The sequence below is a fragment of the Plectropomus leopardus genome, chromosome 17 (assembly GCF_008729295.1).
Source record: "Plectropomus leopardus isolate mb chromosome 17, YSFRI_Pleo_2.0, whole genome shotgun sequence".
In the NCBI taxonomy this organism is placed as follows: Eukaryota; Metazoa; Chordata; class Actinopteri; order Perciformes; family Serranidae; genus Plectropomus; species Plectropomus leopardus.
Window position 1 is genome coordinate 1,648,493 of NC_056479.1, and position 16,012 is coordinate 1,664,504.

The following is a 16,012-nucleotide window of genomic DNA, read 5'->3' on the forward strand; positions in this document are numbered from 1 at the left end:
TAGTGTTTTTCATAATGATTTTATTTCCCATTTGAAAGCCATTAACCCTTTGAAACCTGAGCAAAAGAGAAAAAAGCTTGTGAAAAACGATATTTATAATTTTCACAATTATATATTTAGAATTATGTTAGAAAACTTATCTTTTAAACTTTTTTTACCGGTAATTTCCTGGCTTGTGTCTTTTTAAAAACTTCTCACTTAAATAATAAAATAACTAATTTAATTAATGTATTTATTATTCTTATAATAATAATTTATTATTCTTATAATAATAATAATAATAATAATAATAATAATAATAATAATAATAATTTTCAGTTAATTTTCTTGCACTTTTTATTAATTTTTAAAATTAATTTGTACTTTTTTTTTTTTTTTTTTTTTTACAAAAGCTCATTACCTTGCCATGTTTTTAAAAGAAATCAAGCCTGTTTGTTCAGGTTCCTAAAGGTTAAGATAGTAGATTTTATCTACTGAAGTTGCCTTCAGGTCAAGTGTTGGTGAACAAACTGGTCTTTTAGGAGAATTAGAATTCCAGAAGGAATAACAGAGGCAAACTCCTCTAAGGTAACAGGAATGCCCAAAGTGCTGAGAAACTCAGAGTAGCTCAGCAACAACCCATTGGGTTCAGCGAATAAGGATTTAATTTTGAACATGATGTGCATATGATTTCAGATGACACATTCATAGGGGAAGAGAATGATTGTCTGTATCACAGACTACAATCTGTGAAAGTACAGTCTGTGAAATTTAGACAAATTTAAGGGAAGTTTCTCTATCTTATAATTGCACAAAGGACAAATTTAAGGCCTCAGATAGACCTTATACATATGAGATACTCAGGCATGCTCAGGGTGCACTATATACACACACACATATATATAAATAGTTGTAAGAAATGAAGCAGGAATCGTTGAAGGTTAACTGAATGCTTTTACACTCTTTGAACACTGTAAGCAAAACTCAATGACTTAAGTTTTCTCTATAGTGTAGAGGAGTTAAAGCAGAAAGTAACAGAAAATAGAAATATTCAAGTAAAGTACAACTACCTCAAAACTGTACCTACATACAGTACTCAGGTAAATTAACTTTGCTGAATGAGCCATTTAAACACAACCAAAGTAATAAAGATATGAAAAGTGAATATAGGGTAGAGGCAACAAAAAAAACACCATGTAAACACTGATCTCTTTATTGCTTCATCTGCTGTAAAGACGTCCTGCGGAGAAATCCAAATAATCCGTGCAGTCGGTCTGAACAGAGGCACACAAACAATAGAAAAGAAGAGTCCTCTAGAGAGACTCAGTGGTGCCTCACTGCAGACTTCTTTCTGTGGAACTAAGTGTGAAAATAATCCACAGTCCAGGTTTTAACCATCTAGTGAGTGTGAAATACTGTAAAGTCAGAGGACATAAGTGATCAAGGTTAAAAAATAAAATAAAATACAGTACCAAGTCAAAATGATAACGCACAGCAAACGTGTGATGCAACAATACTGAATTAAGACATCTTTAAGACATTAAGACATTTTACACTGGGTGTTTATCAGAATATATATCAAACAAATAAAAATAAAAAAACTACAAGCAGTAATGACATAGTGAGAGAAGGTAAGAAGGGCATGTCACACTCTGACTCACATAGTGTACATCAAACACAGTGAACCACCTGTACATTATTTTATTTTAGGAACTGAACCTCAGTACCTTTTTGGTACCAACTGAATAGTGTATCGTAATCTGTCAGGTACCTAAATTTGGCACTATCTGGTCATTTATTCACTGAGCAGATAGTTCCTGATTGAAGGAAACTTTTAAATTCCAGGCGAACATTAGGCTGCTTCTGTTCAGACCATGTGAACATTCAGCTCTGGCTTCATTCCAAAGCTTTTTGTAGAAAAATAGGTTCATGTTCCTAAGAGTATGTTGAGTTTCAAAAGCCGTGGGCATTTAAGAGGCACACGTGGTTCAAACAAAAGATAATACCGAGTTTCATTATGGGAAACATAGGATCCGGTCTGTTTTAAGAGCTTGGCATAAACTTGGCACTAAAGAGTGAGGATAGCTCTGCCTCAGCTGCTTTGATTATCACAAGTGTTTTAAAAATGTCTCTCACTTCATGGGAGTGTAATGCTAAAGCCCTGGAGGACATCTTTAAGACAATACTGGTTTAAGCAGTGCAATTACAGGATTTGTAAAATGTTTATGATAAGGAGTAAATCAGCATGGCTGCCCCTTGAAAAATGGAGATCCTAATCATGAGTCGGAGTCCATCGAGCAGTGTGCTGGGCAGTTCACTTCTACAGATTTTGCTGCAGAGTGAGCGTTCTTGACTCACGCTGCTCTTTGATACAGGGAGCTGCGCACATGCAGGCACTCACACAGAGGAGGAGACAGTCTGCATCGTAAGGCTCTGAGACAACACGATCTTCTCACTTCTGCTGAAAAGTGGTGAATTTACAGCTGACTTTTGTTTCATATATAGGGTCGGCAAAAAATGTTGTTGCACATTGCCAATCCATCGTTAGCACCATTAGCTTATTTACTACACTATGTGAATGCCACTGATCCCGTTCAAACTTTCAGACTTTATATATTTAAAACAAAACAAATAGTGGATTATTCGTATTTAATGGCAAAATCTGATTCAACTGGCATGATTCCGAGTCAGGTACAACTCCACAAATCAGTCTCTTCTTTGGAGACTCTACATGTTAATCACCAAGTATTGACCTGCGCTCCCTTTCAGTAATGGAATCAGACGTCTAAGAAACAATGAACTTATCAGCTTATGGCAAACATTTTCTTCTTGATTTTATTGTTCCGTTTATAAAAATCTTTCACTCTTAATATATCAATTTTTAGCTGAGCTGTAAATAGATCAGATGATATCAGCAGAGTTAAAGGGATACCTGGACGACAAAGACTGACAACTAATTGTGACAAACCTCACCTAGAAATATTTCATTTCATTTAGGGAAAAAGAAGAGAAAATGTTACTGAAACTGAGTTTTTCATTCACTGAATGAAATCACATTGAAGAGGCAATCTCAAAGCCTGAACTTCTCAAATTGAAGGCCCAAGTTAAAACTAGTAATAGGTACGTTTAACTGAAAAAAAAAAAGCTTATTTTTGATTTGATTTGCTTTCTCATTGCTCTTACTGGATAAAAACATGCTATTACTTTGCATGCATGACTGGTACCTGTGCTTCTGTCAAACTCTAACACAAAGCAGGAAACGCAAGTTTCTCAATGTCAAGGCATCCTTAAGAAATGTGTGTCTACAAGGTGCACCGAGACAACAAATACTAAAACTAAACAAAAGCAAGACTGCAGCCACACCAGCTGACAGGCTGTACTCTGGCACAGTGGCCTTTTAGCTACAGCGTGACACCAGCATGCCAACGCTGACAGTGACAATGGTCACATGTCTGTCACAACAGATGTATACTATCTTAGTTTAGTAGGTTAACATGCTAACACTCGCTAAATAGCAGGCACAGCTGGGGATGATATTTTGCAGGTGTTGAGTCACAGATCAAAGTGCAGGACAACTTTAAATTCTGACCTGAGGGTACTAGAGGAAAAGTCAGCAGATCATCAGTGTAATTAGGAGTCATCCTCAGGGGAACATGAATGGCTCTAATATCTAATAGTTCCAGTCTGAATTAAAGCAGTCGACCAACGGAGCAGCACTACCATCCCTAGAACGCCGCTGCTAGCATGGCCGAAACATATCAACAAATAAACAGAAACAAAGCCTGCTCAGTCAGCACATAACCATCTGTTCAGCATCTTAGTGAACACTGAAGATCTCCACAGCAAACTCTGGGACTAACTGAGCATTCACACAGTTTTTGACCTAATACTGTGGAACTGACAATATGAAAACATTTGAGTCGGCCATTTTTAGTTGTTCCCCTCATGAAATTGTGGAACAATTTAAGGAATACTTCACCTCCAAATGATCATTTGTGCATAAACAACTCACCCCATGTTATGTTAAGTTCAGGATGAAAACTTTATCTCACATGCCTCCACAGTAAATTAAAAATTTCAAAAATTCTTAAACAATTGAGAACTCTTGGACATTACTGCTTAAAACACAAATGTTAATATGAAAGTTAGCATATTCTGTTAGCTTAAAAAATCCAGGTATCCAGGCTTTTATCTCCTGTCTTAATGTGACTCATTTTTTCAGCTATTTCATCTCCACGTCTTATAGTGACGTTGTAATTATATCATCCAATGTGTGATTAGCGAGCATGCTACAGCCCCTCCAGGATTTTGTGCGTCATTTTTGTGATTGCTGTGGCCACAAATATTTAATTTCAAGGCGACTTTTCATTTTGTGATATTTTAATGCGGTAGTAATGATAACAAAAATCTTTGTATTTTTTAAAATTACAGTTACACCAATTACATAGGATGCATTAAAAATAATGCTTTATATTATTTGTAGATTACTTAATTCTGTGTATTTTTTATAAAAAAAACCTATTTTAATGATTAAACTGTTTTGAACTTTTATCAGCATTTTTTAATGTGTTCTACAGGTGCAAAGACTTGATTTGATACTATCTTTAAATGTCCTGTTTTCATCAGCTATCAGTCCCTCTAACTGACCTCTGACCTCACAGTGAGCAGTGTGAATGCATACTTAGTCATTCTTACTGTAATTTCAGCAACACTTCCAATATGTAGGCAAAACACCTATTTGGTATAGAGATTACAGCTTCAGCTGAAGCTCAAAACCTCCACAGAAAACAAATCCCATCTCCTGAGAACACAAACAAAATATAACACAAATAAGAAGAGTAACAGATTGGTTGAAGTGAGCTTGTGAGGGTAAAGAGGGTGTGATGATGTGTCACAGAGATTAGGAAACTAAAGCAGAGGTGTGTTGGTGTGTGCTGCATTAGAGGAAAGCAGAGTCTGAGTGCTGAAAGGCTCAGACAGAGAGGGAAACAAAGCTGTTGTACTGCTCGATGTTTCTCTTAAGGATGTCAGAGCAAGGACCCAGGACACGCTCGAACCGCGGCCGGTCCAGTTTGACACACTTGAGGGGTCCGTGCGCGACAACAGTGGCAGCACGCGGCCGGTTCATCAAAAGGGCGATCTCACCTGGCGGACACAGGACAAAAAAATCAGTCAGACAATGTTCACACAGACATCTCACTGCTGATGATGTCCTGCTTCGTCTGATTTACCAAAGTAATCTGAGGGTCCCAGTCTGCCGACTTCCACGAACTCCTCGTCCTCTGACCGCCTCTGCAGCACTGCAGCTGTCCCCTGACAGGACAACAAACACGTCTTAAACTACACATCCCAGAAATCAACTTTCAGAAAGTCCAGGCCCAAGATACAGGAAGACTCACTCTACATCCCAGATTCTCCAGAAAATCTCCTCTGTTGCTGAAGCTAGTTGAGTGAAGAAGCAGCATTTATTTGATGTAGGTTACAATGGGAATTTTTTTTTTTTTACACGATATATTGCAATTAAAAAAAAAAATGTTTCAAACTCTTATTTTTCTACACTAGTAAAACCTCACAGAGACAAAAAATAGCCTTGCAGCCTCGGTTCTGTCTACAGTGATATCCTTTCTACATTTTTCTGATTGTGTGTCTCCCCCTTTTGGCCTTTTGGATATAAAATGTCAGCACTTCAAAATTTTATCCTATTGGAAATTTATGTAAAAGTTTGAAATTATTAGCATAAGACTTGAGTGATGGCCAAAAACATGTTTTGTGAGGTCACAGTGACCTTGATCTTTGACCTTCTATCACCAAAATCTGACCAGTTTACCCTTGAGTCTTAATGGACACTTGTGCTAAATTTAAAGAGGCCTTCTTGGAGGCCTTCTTGAGACATTGGGCTGACAAGGAGCGGATGGATGGAAGAACATCATGTATTCATCCACACTGTCTCCAGTGTGGAGACATTAAACGTTGTGGGAAACAAGTATTCATTTTTGCTTGCAGGGATTACATTAACATACTTTATCTTGTTGGAAAGTTTGGCCTGCTGAGCTGTCTCTGCAATAATTTAAGGACATACATGCTCAACAGGGTTACCACACCAAAGAATGTTGCCTGCCAAAGTAAATTTCCTCCACCAGCTGGTTTGGGTTGCCTGGTGCTTGCAGAGTGTGGTGCGTACCTCCAAGATGATGAAGAACTCATCACCAGGCTCTCCCTGCACCACAATTTTCTGGCTGTCCTCAAACTGCACAGTCTCCAAAGCATCCGCCACCGTCAGACGCTCCCACTTATCCAGAGACTCTGTTGAAGAGCAACCTCAGGTCAGCGGTCGATTTCCATTAACCCTCAAATTACACAAATTGAAACTGCTAATATAGAATAGGCCTAATGGAAATATGTTAATTAAAAAAACTGCCATATATCTCAAAAAAAGTATTTACGCTAGCATGAGGTAATATTTCAGGTGATTTGAAAAACTGCAAAGGAAACGCGTTTTTGGCTCTTCTAGGTCACATGATGCTTGTCAGTAGGAACTGGCTCCCTCATGATGCAGAAGGAGCTACAAGAGATGTTATTGCATCACATAATTCTTCAAAAGTTGAACGTATCATCAGGAAGGATCATCACCTCCCGGAAAAACGTGGCCGCTCCCAGGTATAAGGGGCTTGTCTTTCCATTATGGCTCCATAACACGCCTGCGTGGCCTTGGATTGTAAATAATGGCGGGTAGTGGTGGCTGCAATAGAAATAAAGCTGCTAATGTTTTGAACATCCATCGCCATGTTTCTTGGAATGTTATCACCAGAGGAGAAGTCTCAAAACATAATTCAGTGGAAACACAGTCATATCGCAATTGTGTTTTGTAGAAAATATTGAAAATATAAGTTTTGCGCAAATCTGTAATGGAAACCCATCCATTCATTTTCTATCACTTATCCGGGGTCGGGTCGCGGGGGCAGCAGTCTAAGCAGGGAAGCCCAGACTTCCCTCTCTCCGGCAGATCCCGAGGTGTTCCCAGGCCAGCTGGGAGACAAAGTCTCTCCAGCATGTCCTAGGTCTTCCCCGGTGTCTCGTACAGGTGGGACGTGTCGTGAAAACCTCACGGGGAGGCGTCCGGCGTCCACCGGCGTCCACCGGCGTCCGAGGCATCCTAATTAGATGCCCAAACCACCTCATCTGGCTCTTTTCAACGCGGAGGAGCAGCGGGTCTACTCCGAGCTCCTCCTGGATGACCGAGCTTCTCGCCCTATCTCTAAGGGAGAGCCCAGCCACCCTACGGAGGAAGCTCATTTTGGCCGCTTGTACCTGCGATCTTGTTCTTTCGGTCACTACCCAAAGCTTGTGATCATAGGTGAGGGTAGGGACGAAGATCGACCGGTAAATCAAGAGCTTTGCCTTTCAGCTCAGCTCCCTCTTCACCACGACAGATTGGTGCAGAGCCCACCTGTCGATCTCCCTCTCCATCCTTCCCTCACTCGTGAACAAGACCATGAAGTACTTAAACTCCTCCACTTGGGACAGGATCTCCTCCCCAATCTGGAGAGGGCACTCCACCCTTTTCCGGCTGAGAACCATGGCCTCGGATTTAGAGGTGCTGATTCTCATTTCGGCCGCTTCACACTTGGCTGCAATGTAATGGAAACCCACCAAATCTTAAAGTTAATCTGTTTGCTGTGACACTGCTCTCCTCCTTCAGTTATAAATCTGAACTCTGGCAGCTGCAGAGCACACCATGGCATAACATTGACATATCGGTGTTGGATCCAAGATCAACTCACAGCCGTGTGTGTGTGTGTGTGTGTGTGTGTGTGTGTGTGTGTGTGTGTGTGTGTGTGTGTGTGTGTGTGTGTGTGTGTGTGTGTGTGTGTTTGATTTTTTTGGCCAGTAATGTTGATACAGTAAACCTTTGAAACCTGAGCAATTTGACTTGCTTTCTTGCAAAAAGATGGCCAACGCAAAAGGAAATGACCCACAAAGTAGCAAGAAATTAGTAAAAAGTATTAGAAAATGACCTAAAAATTTAGTTTACCAATTATATAATATGTGTACCATAATTTTAAAAACATAATTATGATAATTACAAATATGCTAATTCCCTTTTAGTCATGTCTTTGAAAGAAATCAATTTGTTCAAGGTTCAGAAATCCCTCATATATGGCTGCTCCCATGTATAAGGAGCTCGCCTTTCCATCATCGCTCCAGAACACACGTTCGTGGCCTTGGATTGGAAATAATGACTTGAACGATGAATATTCTGAACATCCATCGACATGGTTACTGGGATTTTATTACCAGAGGAGAAGTCACAGAACATCACTCAGTCATCTCACAATTGTGTTTTATCAACATTTTGAAAATGACGCTTAAGTTTTTGGGTAAATCTGTAATGGAAACCTGCCTAGTGAAAGCTTTGTTTCTAAACAGCCAGCGGGATGAAGAATGACTTTTGAGCTGAGTTCTTACCTAGTATGGACACCTTGCTGAGGAACTCCTCATACATCTTGCGTTTTCTCAAAGTGCTTCCCTAAAAATAAATTTTAAAAAATTAAAAATCGTGACAGTTCATAGAACATCCTAATCATAATATTGTGGCACAATTAAAAACATTTCCACAACGAATTCTTTCCCCTAACATTTGGTCAGTTTCATGTTCTCGGCTGCACGGCTTACCATCAGTATCCTCCTGTAGCTGTCTCTGTCGATGCCCCACAGCTTGACGTCAGACTTGGCCCGGACTGTAGCTGCACGAGGGGTACCATAGATCAGAGCCAGCTCCCCAAAACTGCCTCCCTCACCGATGCTGGTCACCCATTCATTGTTCACATACACCTAAAAGCAGACAGACAGCAGAGACCTGTGACCTCTGTTCCTGAAGACATGGCAGAGACACAAGTTATATCTCCATCCATTACAGCTACGATATGGCCAAATTATGCTAGTCTGGGCAGAGAACTAAATCTGTCCACACTGTATTTGCATGAGTGGAGCACAAACAAAGTATAAATTCTCTGTTGCTGACGTTAAAGCTGTATGGATATATAAGTTGGCCACTTGGGGGCAGCAGAACAAAGTGAAACATCACTACAGAGCGACAGGCTGCATCAGGTTGTTGCTAAAAGAAATTCTCTTTTGGTTTAAGTGCTTTCAATCTTTTTAGTTTTCCTGTTATGTTTCCCTCACTGAACCACTAAAGCTCAACTAGCCGAAGAGAGCGAAAGATAACTTTTCAAATTTGTATAAACCCTGGCAGATATTTTCCAGAGTTTAAAACTGCAAAAAGAAAAAGAAAAAGATCTTACATCCATCTCTCCCTGGTCAATAACGTAGAAGTTGTCTCCCTCGTCACCTGGAACAGGAGGAATGAAGGAATGAACACCAGAAAAACACAAAAATCTCCAAATTAAATGCTATTCAAACTCACCTTGTTGGATGACTGTCTCTCCAGCAATGTAGTTGACAGAAAACATGGCATCAAAAATGTCACTGTAGGGGCAGAAAATACGATGATTAGCTCGAAATGCCTTAAAAGAGACTGTTAAGCTACCAAAGTGATTGGTGCCTTTACCTCCTCTCATTGTCATCCAAGTGGGCAAACAGCACGTTCTTCTCCATAGCTTTGGCCAGGGCAGCCATGCTCTTGTAGTCTTTTGGGATGACCTTAAGTGAGAAAAGCTTACTGTACATTTAAGAGAATATCAAGAGTATAATATACTAGAATCCAAATCACCATTTCCAAATCTGCTGAGTCAGGTCCTTAGTTTAAAAAGCTCTGAAAACCCCACCTGTACAGACCGGCATATGCATAACTTTGTATAAAATATATGTAAATGTTTATATGTACGTGTTTGCATGTGTGTATGTGCATGTATACGTATGTTTGTGTGTACCCCCTATGTACGCATGTGTATGTATGTGTATGAATGTGTGTATGTATATGTGTATACATATGTGGGTATGTATGTGTATACTTGATGGATCGATAAATATATGTATGTGCATAGGTATGTATGTATGTGTATATGTCCACATGGATGGATGTGTATATATGTGTGCATGCATAGAATTTTATATGTATATTTTTATATGAATATGGTTGTGTATTATATTATATTAATAATATATATATTATATATATTACATTTTAATTGCATTTTCTGCTAATGATGTTGTTTTACATTGTCTGATATTGTATTGTAAGGCACTTTGTAACTCTGGTTTAGAGAATTTTTATTATTATTATTATCATAACATTTGCTATGTTTACACAAAATATGCAAGAATATTTTCAACAGATGTACAATAATCTATTTTTGATTTAAAAACAGCCCTGTGAAGGAATTCCAGCACAGTGTGGGAGAACTTTAAGTCCTGCAGCTGATAGCATAAAAATACTGATTTGTGCAGCTTTCAGGCCAGAATGTAGGTGTGTGAGTGAAAACACGAGAACAAGGTACCAGCACAGACCTTCCTGACATAGGAGGTAGCATCTTCCTCAGTGTACACCTCAGCACTGATGGCTCCTCTCCGGCTCCGACCCCTCACCACAGGGTTAATGGGTGGAGAAAACTTCATCCTCACGGGAGTCTGACCGCAAGCTCGACTTCTGCTGCACAGCCATCTGCTGCGCCTCCTCCTGCTGGGCAACAGGTACACACAACCACACCTGTGACACTCAGGAGTGATGGACTGCTTGTACAGACAGACTCAAAAACTCAATTTCATGATCAGTGATTCAACCTGAATAATGATAATCATTGTTACATGTGATATTCACAGTAAATAAAATGAGTCTGTGTCGTTTAAAAGATTTGCTCATAGCACTGATATCAAAGACACGGTGTCACAGGAATCAGCAGCAGCCACCTTCTCCAGTCTTTGGAAGTAGTCTCTGAGAAAGGCCATGGGCCGGTCGGGCTGGGCTGTGCACAGCTGGATGATGCAGTTCTTAAGCAGCTGCTGGATGTTGTGTTTTCTGAACATACAGCTCACACTCTCGGAGGCTGCGCTCCTCCTCGCTGCTTGTACTGCTTGATGCCATCTTTGTCTAGTGACCTGAAAGGAGAGGGGGACACACTGACAAATCAGGAAGCTGTTTTCTGACATTCTGAAGTGATTGCAACAGAAACTTCACCAAAGGACTTGCAAACTTAAAGTTACAAATAGCATGACAAGTATAACAGGAAAAACAGAAGCCCTTTCTCACTTTTCATTCCCATTAACATCAAACCCTTAGGGAGTGTTTGGCTCATTTTACATACTTTTCATTCTTCATTTTTTGATAATTTTGGCTGTGTTCATGTATATGGCATACATTTTGGCAAGACTGTGTATATTTGTTTAATCTTGGAATTTCCAGCTCAGCTCCTACAATAAGTCTAAAATACACTGTGGAAACTAAATTGTTACATTCATACTTTTAAGTGCAAAAAGTTAGTTTTTTGTTAATCTAAAAACATAGTGACATCATGTCAAAACCTGGCATTAAAGGGTTACATTTCTGAAAATGAATGAATATTTAATAATGAATGAATATTTAATATTTAATATTTAAACGTAATAATAATTACGTCGACGTAATCGATTACGTGAATACGTGGATTCACAAAACGTGCGTCGACGCGTCGCACCGTTTCACACAGCGTGCCTCATGAGAGCGTGAGCAGCGCTGAGCGTGTGTTTTTTTTGTTTCGGCGCTCTTTGTATCACGTTAGAGCGCGCACACTGCTCGCACGAGCGGCGCTCGTCAGGCGCGTCTGAGCTGCGTGTCAGCCGCAGCACATCTAGAGAAACGGGAGCGCGCCGTTTTCTTACGCGTGACGCTCGCGTTTGTTGACTCTATATCACTTTATACTGCAGTTTAAAGTCTCTCTCTGTCACAGAGATGAGAAAAATACAAGATGTTTGTTTTACCTCAACTTCCTTGTCCCCTTTCAAAACAAAATCTATCTGTCTGTGTCTGTGGACAGAATGCCATCAGTTGCTGATACAATGCATTTTATTTTGAAACATTTACAGGATGGGGTTGTCAGCTGTGCAGGAGCTTGTATAACTTCATAAATGAGTGGAATATGTGCTTATAAATATGAAAATACAGCACTCATATCAGCAGGCAGCGATATGCCTTAAGGCCCAGTTAAGGCTGGAGTATTTTGATGCAGAAAGAATGTACTAGTTATGATTTTTTCTGTTAGAGAAAAGTTATAGTGTCATTCAAACTGCAGTAATTTTACTGTAAAATGTTTTGTTGGACTGCTAGATTTGAGGTTTGTTCCTGTAACAGAGAGTAACTGTTTTGTTACTCCTCCTAAAAGTGACTTTAATTTATATTCTTTTATTTATTTTACTGTTGGATTGCTAAATGTAGATTGCACTGCATTCCTTTTACTTGAGTGGAACAAGCCTGCATTCATTTTATTTTGGAGAGACTTTATATCAGACTGTAAAATACAGAATACCAGTTAAGACTGGGCTATTGTTGTTGGGGAATAATGCCCTGCAGTGTATGACAAGTTTTAAAATGTTATTTTTGGTAAATTCGTTGTTATATTAATCGAGAAATTAAAAAAATAATAGTTAGATCAATTAAAAAAATAACTGATAGATTAATCGATTAATCGAAAAAAATAATCGATAGATTAATCGATGAAAAAATAATCGTTAGGTGCAGCCGTAATTTAATATTTATGATAGTGACTGATGTTGGTTAAGAAAATAAACTCCATATAAGTAAAACATCATATTAATGTATAATATTTTTATAGCCTGATTTTGAAAGGTGCATTTTGTGTGCAGAGTGATACGAATGTGTGTAATATTAAAGCGGGCTCTGAGGGTTAACAGATAAACGTCACATAACAGGATTTTAAAGCTTCTCTGAGTTGTGAGTCGTTTTAGCCTTTCATATGAGTATTCCACTCAATGTGTTTCCATATTACTATCTCTCCTCCTTTCATACTATGTTATTAAATAAAGGGAAAATCCCCAAAAAATAATCTTAAAAAAATACATGAGACTCCTGTGGCGCTGCCCAGCTGGCGACACGGACTCTGTGTGGCTGCTGCACGTTGTCTCGTTTTAACTGTTTTAAACTGTCTCAGTCATGTTTTTAATCGGTTCTAGCCGGTGTGTTAATCGGTTATTGTTTACATGTCTCCTCAGCGATATTGTCAGTGCTTTTCATTCTGCAGAGGCAGTTGTTAGTATAAAGTGAAATTTTCTGATGACAGTTATTTTAAGTCTTATGTATGCTGATGATTGCCCTTCCGTTTATCTCACTGAGGTTGTCTCATTCCAGGCTTAGTGTGAGAAACATCATCTCATTCTGAACACAAACAAAACTAAAGAGATGATATTTGATCCCGGGGAAGTTAGATCACATGACCCTGTTTTAATTAGTGATAGTCTAATAGAGCAGGGTAACTGGTATAAGTATTTGGGCATTCAGATAGATAACTCACTAAAGTGGAACGCTCATGTTGGTTTCTTGTGTGCCAAACCAGCTCAAAGACTGCATTTTCTTCACAGACTCAGATTGTTTGGTGTGAGCGTAAGTGTGATGTTGACCTTCTATAATGCTGTGATGGGAAGTCTGATCAGATATGGGATGGCAGCCTGGTTTGGCTCTCTGTCCAATGTCAATGCAAGATTGAGAAACTGTTTAAATGTGCCATGAAAGTGATTGGTAAGAAAAATTACCTGTCCCTTCAAACTATCTTTGAAAAAATTGTCGTCAATCAGGCACAAAAAATCTTGAAGGACTTTTCTCATGTTCTTTATTCAGAATATGAATTATTGCCCTCTGGAAGACAGTTCAGAGCTAGTAGATATAGAAGTAATCACTACAAGCTCTCCTTCCTCCCTACTTCCATCACTCTACTCAACAAACAATCTGTACTAACACAATGCTCTAGTTAGGAGGGTTGTCTTACTCTTGTATTCATTTTAAAGTGACATTGTTTTTTACTGCCACATTGGTATTTTATTGTAGTATTGATACTCTGTTGTCATTGGTATGCCACAGTGGCATTTTTTGTGACAGTGGGTATTTTATTGTATTGTATTGTACTGTATTGGTAGTTTGTTGTGTCATTGGTATGTCACAGTTTTATTCTGCCTTCTTCAGGCATTTTGTCATCTTGCATCAGGGAAATGTGCAATATATTTTACAAATTGTTACTGCAGTGAAGCCAGTGCAGTATTACAGGGCAGGTGCAATACAATTTTCTATCTGTAACTCTCTCTTGTTTTGGGTCATTGTGGACCACTATCTGTCTGTGTTTTTTTTTTTTTCCCTTTTCCATGATGAATGAATATATTGACTGTGAGCAGCACTGCACTTTTTCTGACAAATTTCCCCCCGGGGACATAGTTTATCTTAACTTACCTTATAAAACATAATAGTTTCTGTTATTTGAATTACCAATCAATTTATACCAGTACAGCTTAAACTATTTTTGAATTGATCAGTCAATTGACAGAATATCCATTGTCAATATTCTGGAACATTTGAGTCTTTTCTCTTTCTTCTTTATCACACACACACACACACACACACACACACATATATATATACACTAGATTTTCTGCATTGGGTAGTTTTACTTTACTTTAAGCACATTTTCCTGATTACACTTTGAATGCAGGGCTTTTACTTGTAACAGAGAATTTTTCCACTGTGTAGTATTCCTTTTTCTAATTCAGGCACTGCATACTTCTTCCACTACTGTTGGTAACATTGTAGTAATAATACAAGTATTTATATAGACGTATTTGTTTTACCAGTTGTTTTTTTTTGCAAAATATTCATCAACAGTAGCTGTAACTTCCGCCGCAGTATTTTCCCCTGACATGTGGCCTAACATTAGCTGAAGTTAAAGGTAGAAATAGTTACCGTTAGTTACCCAACCAACTACAGAGCAGGTACCTCTAGCGTTACATGGTACGTTACAGTATTGACTTTCAGTACCTCAGCTAAGTGGTCGAGCAGTTACATGTAACGTGCTGCAGAGGTGACGGATGTTTGCTGGCCAGCGGAACTCTGAGCTGGCTGAAGTTTGACTTCTGTGGAAAGTTAGTGGAGTTAACAGGCTGCGACGGTACACGAAACGCCATCCAATGCGATACTAATACAAATGTAACGTTACTGTTATTAAATATGAGGACTTCTTAGAACTGACGACTTGACCACTTTGGCAACCAAACACTTAAGTGAAGTGTTAGCTGAGCGAGCTAACTGTTAGCAGCCACAGTCCCGTCTCAAACAGCAGAAAAACACACACTAACAGACTGAGTAAGTGACGAGCTGTGAACCAATGAGGCCACTAATGTGTGGCAACTAACTATCGACATCACAATCACAAAGTATATCCTCACCGAGCAGAAAATGACGTCCGTCCTGATTGTTTTTCTTCTTGACAGCAGAAGACCACCACTTCCGCCTGGATTGTTTCACAGTAAAATTGTCTCCGCCCCTCCAAAAACATAGCCTCCGGCCTCCAGGACTGAGGACTGGCTGTCTGATCATAAGTGCTGGATGTATAGTAGTACCTGAAAGCCACATTTAAAGACACGTATTTCAATATTACTTGAGTAAAAGACTGTCTTGTCACCTTTTACCAATTTCTTGCAACAATTTGACAATTTGCTGCTTGCCTTTACCCATGTTTTTGAAGAGAAATAAACCTTTTTGCTCAGGATTCAAGGGCTTAAATATCTGTGAGAGGCATCTGAATGATCCACAAGAAAAACTGATGTCCATCTAGATTTCAGAAGGTTGAATCAGACATTTTGTGACCCTAATGAACAAATACATTTTATTTATTTTATTTATTTATCTTTTATTTATTCATTTATTTATCTGTTTATTTATGTGTGACTCACACACATCTACAGGGGGTTTCTTAACCTATTAGTGTGTGTATATTGCATATCTCTCTACCAACTGATTGCGGTGGTTTATTACAACAGACCTGCTCCAGACAAGATGCCTCCTTAAGAGCTCCAACAGCAGACACACCCACCTTTCTCTCAC

General features: G+C 39.0%; 1 protein-coding gene across 1 annotated transcript; it reads right to left on the bottom strand.

Annotated features, from left to right (window-relative positions):
• Window positions 1–1,176: 1,176 nt before the first annotated feature.
• prkar1aa (protein kinase, cAMP-dependent, regulatory, type I, alpha (tissue specific extinguisher 1) a) lies at window positions 1,177–11,029 on the bottom strand. The gene is given in 12 exon segments (XM_042505033.1): window positions 1,177–5,124; window positions 5,211–5,292; window positions 6,161–6,282; window positions 8,446–8,506; window positions 8,653–8,811; window positions 9,282–9,328; window positions 9,404–9,465; window positions 9,548–9,639; window positions 10,447–10,545; window positions 10,547–10,615; window positions 10,846–10,953; window positions 10,955–11,029. Coding segments are annotated over 12 exon segments (1,140 nt in total). The 5' UTR covers window positions 11,021–11,029; the 3' UTR covers window positions 1,177–4,951.
• Between the last annotated feature and the right edge of the window lie 4,983 nt (window positions 11,030–16,012).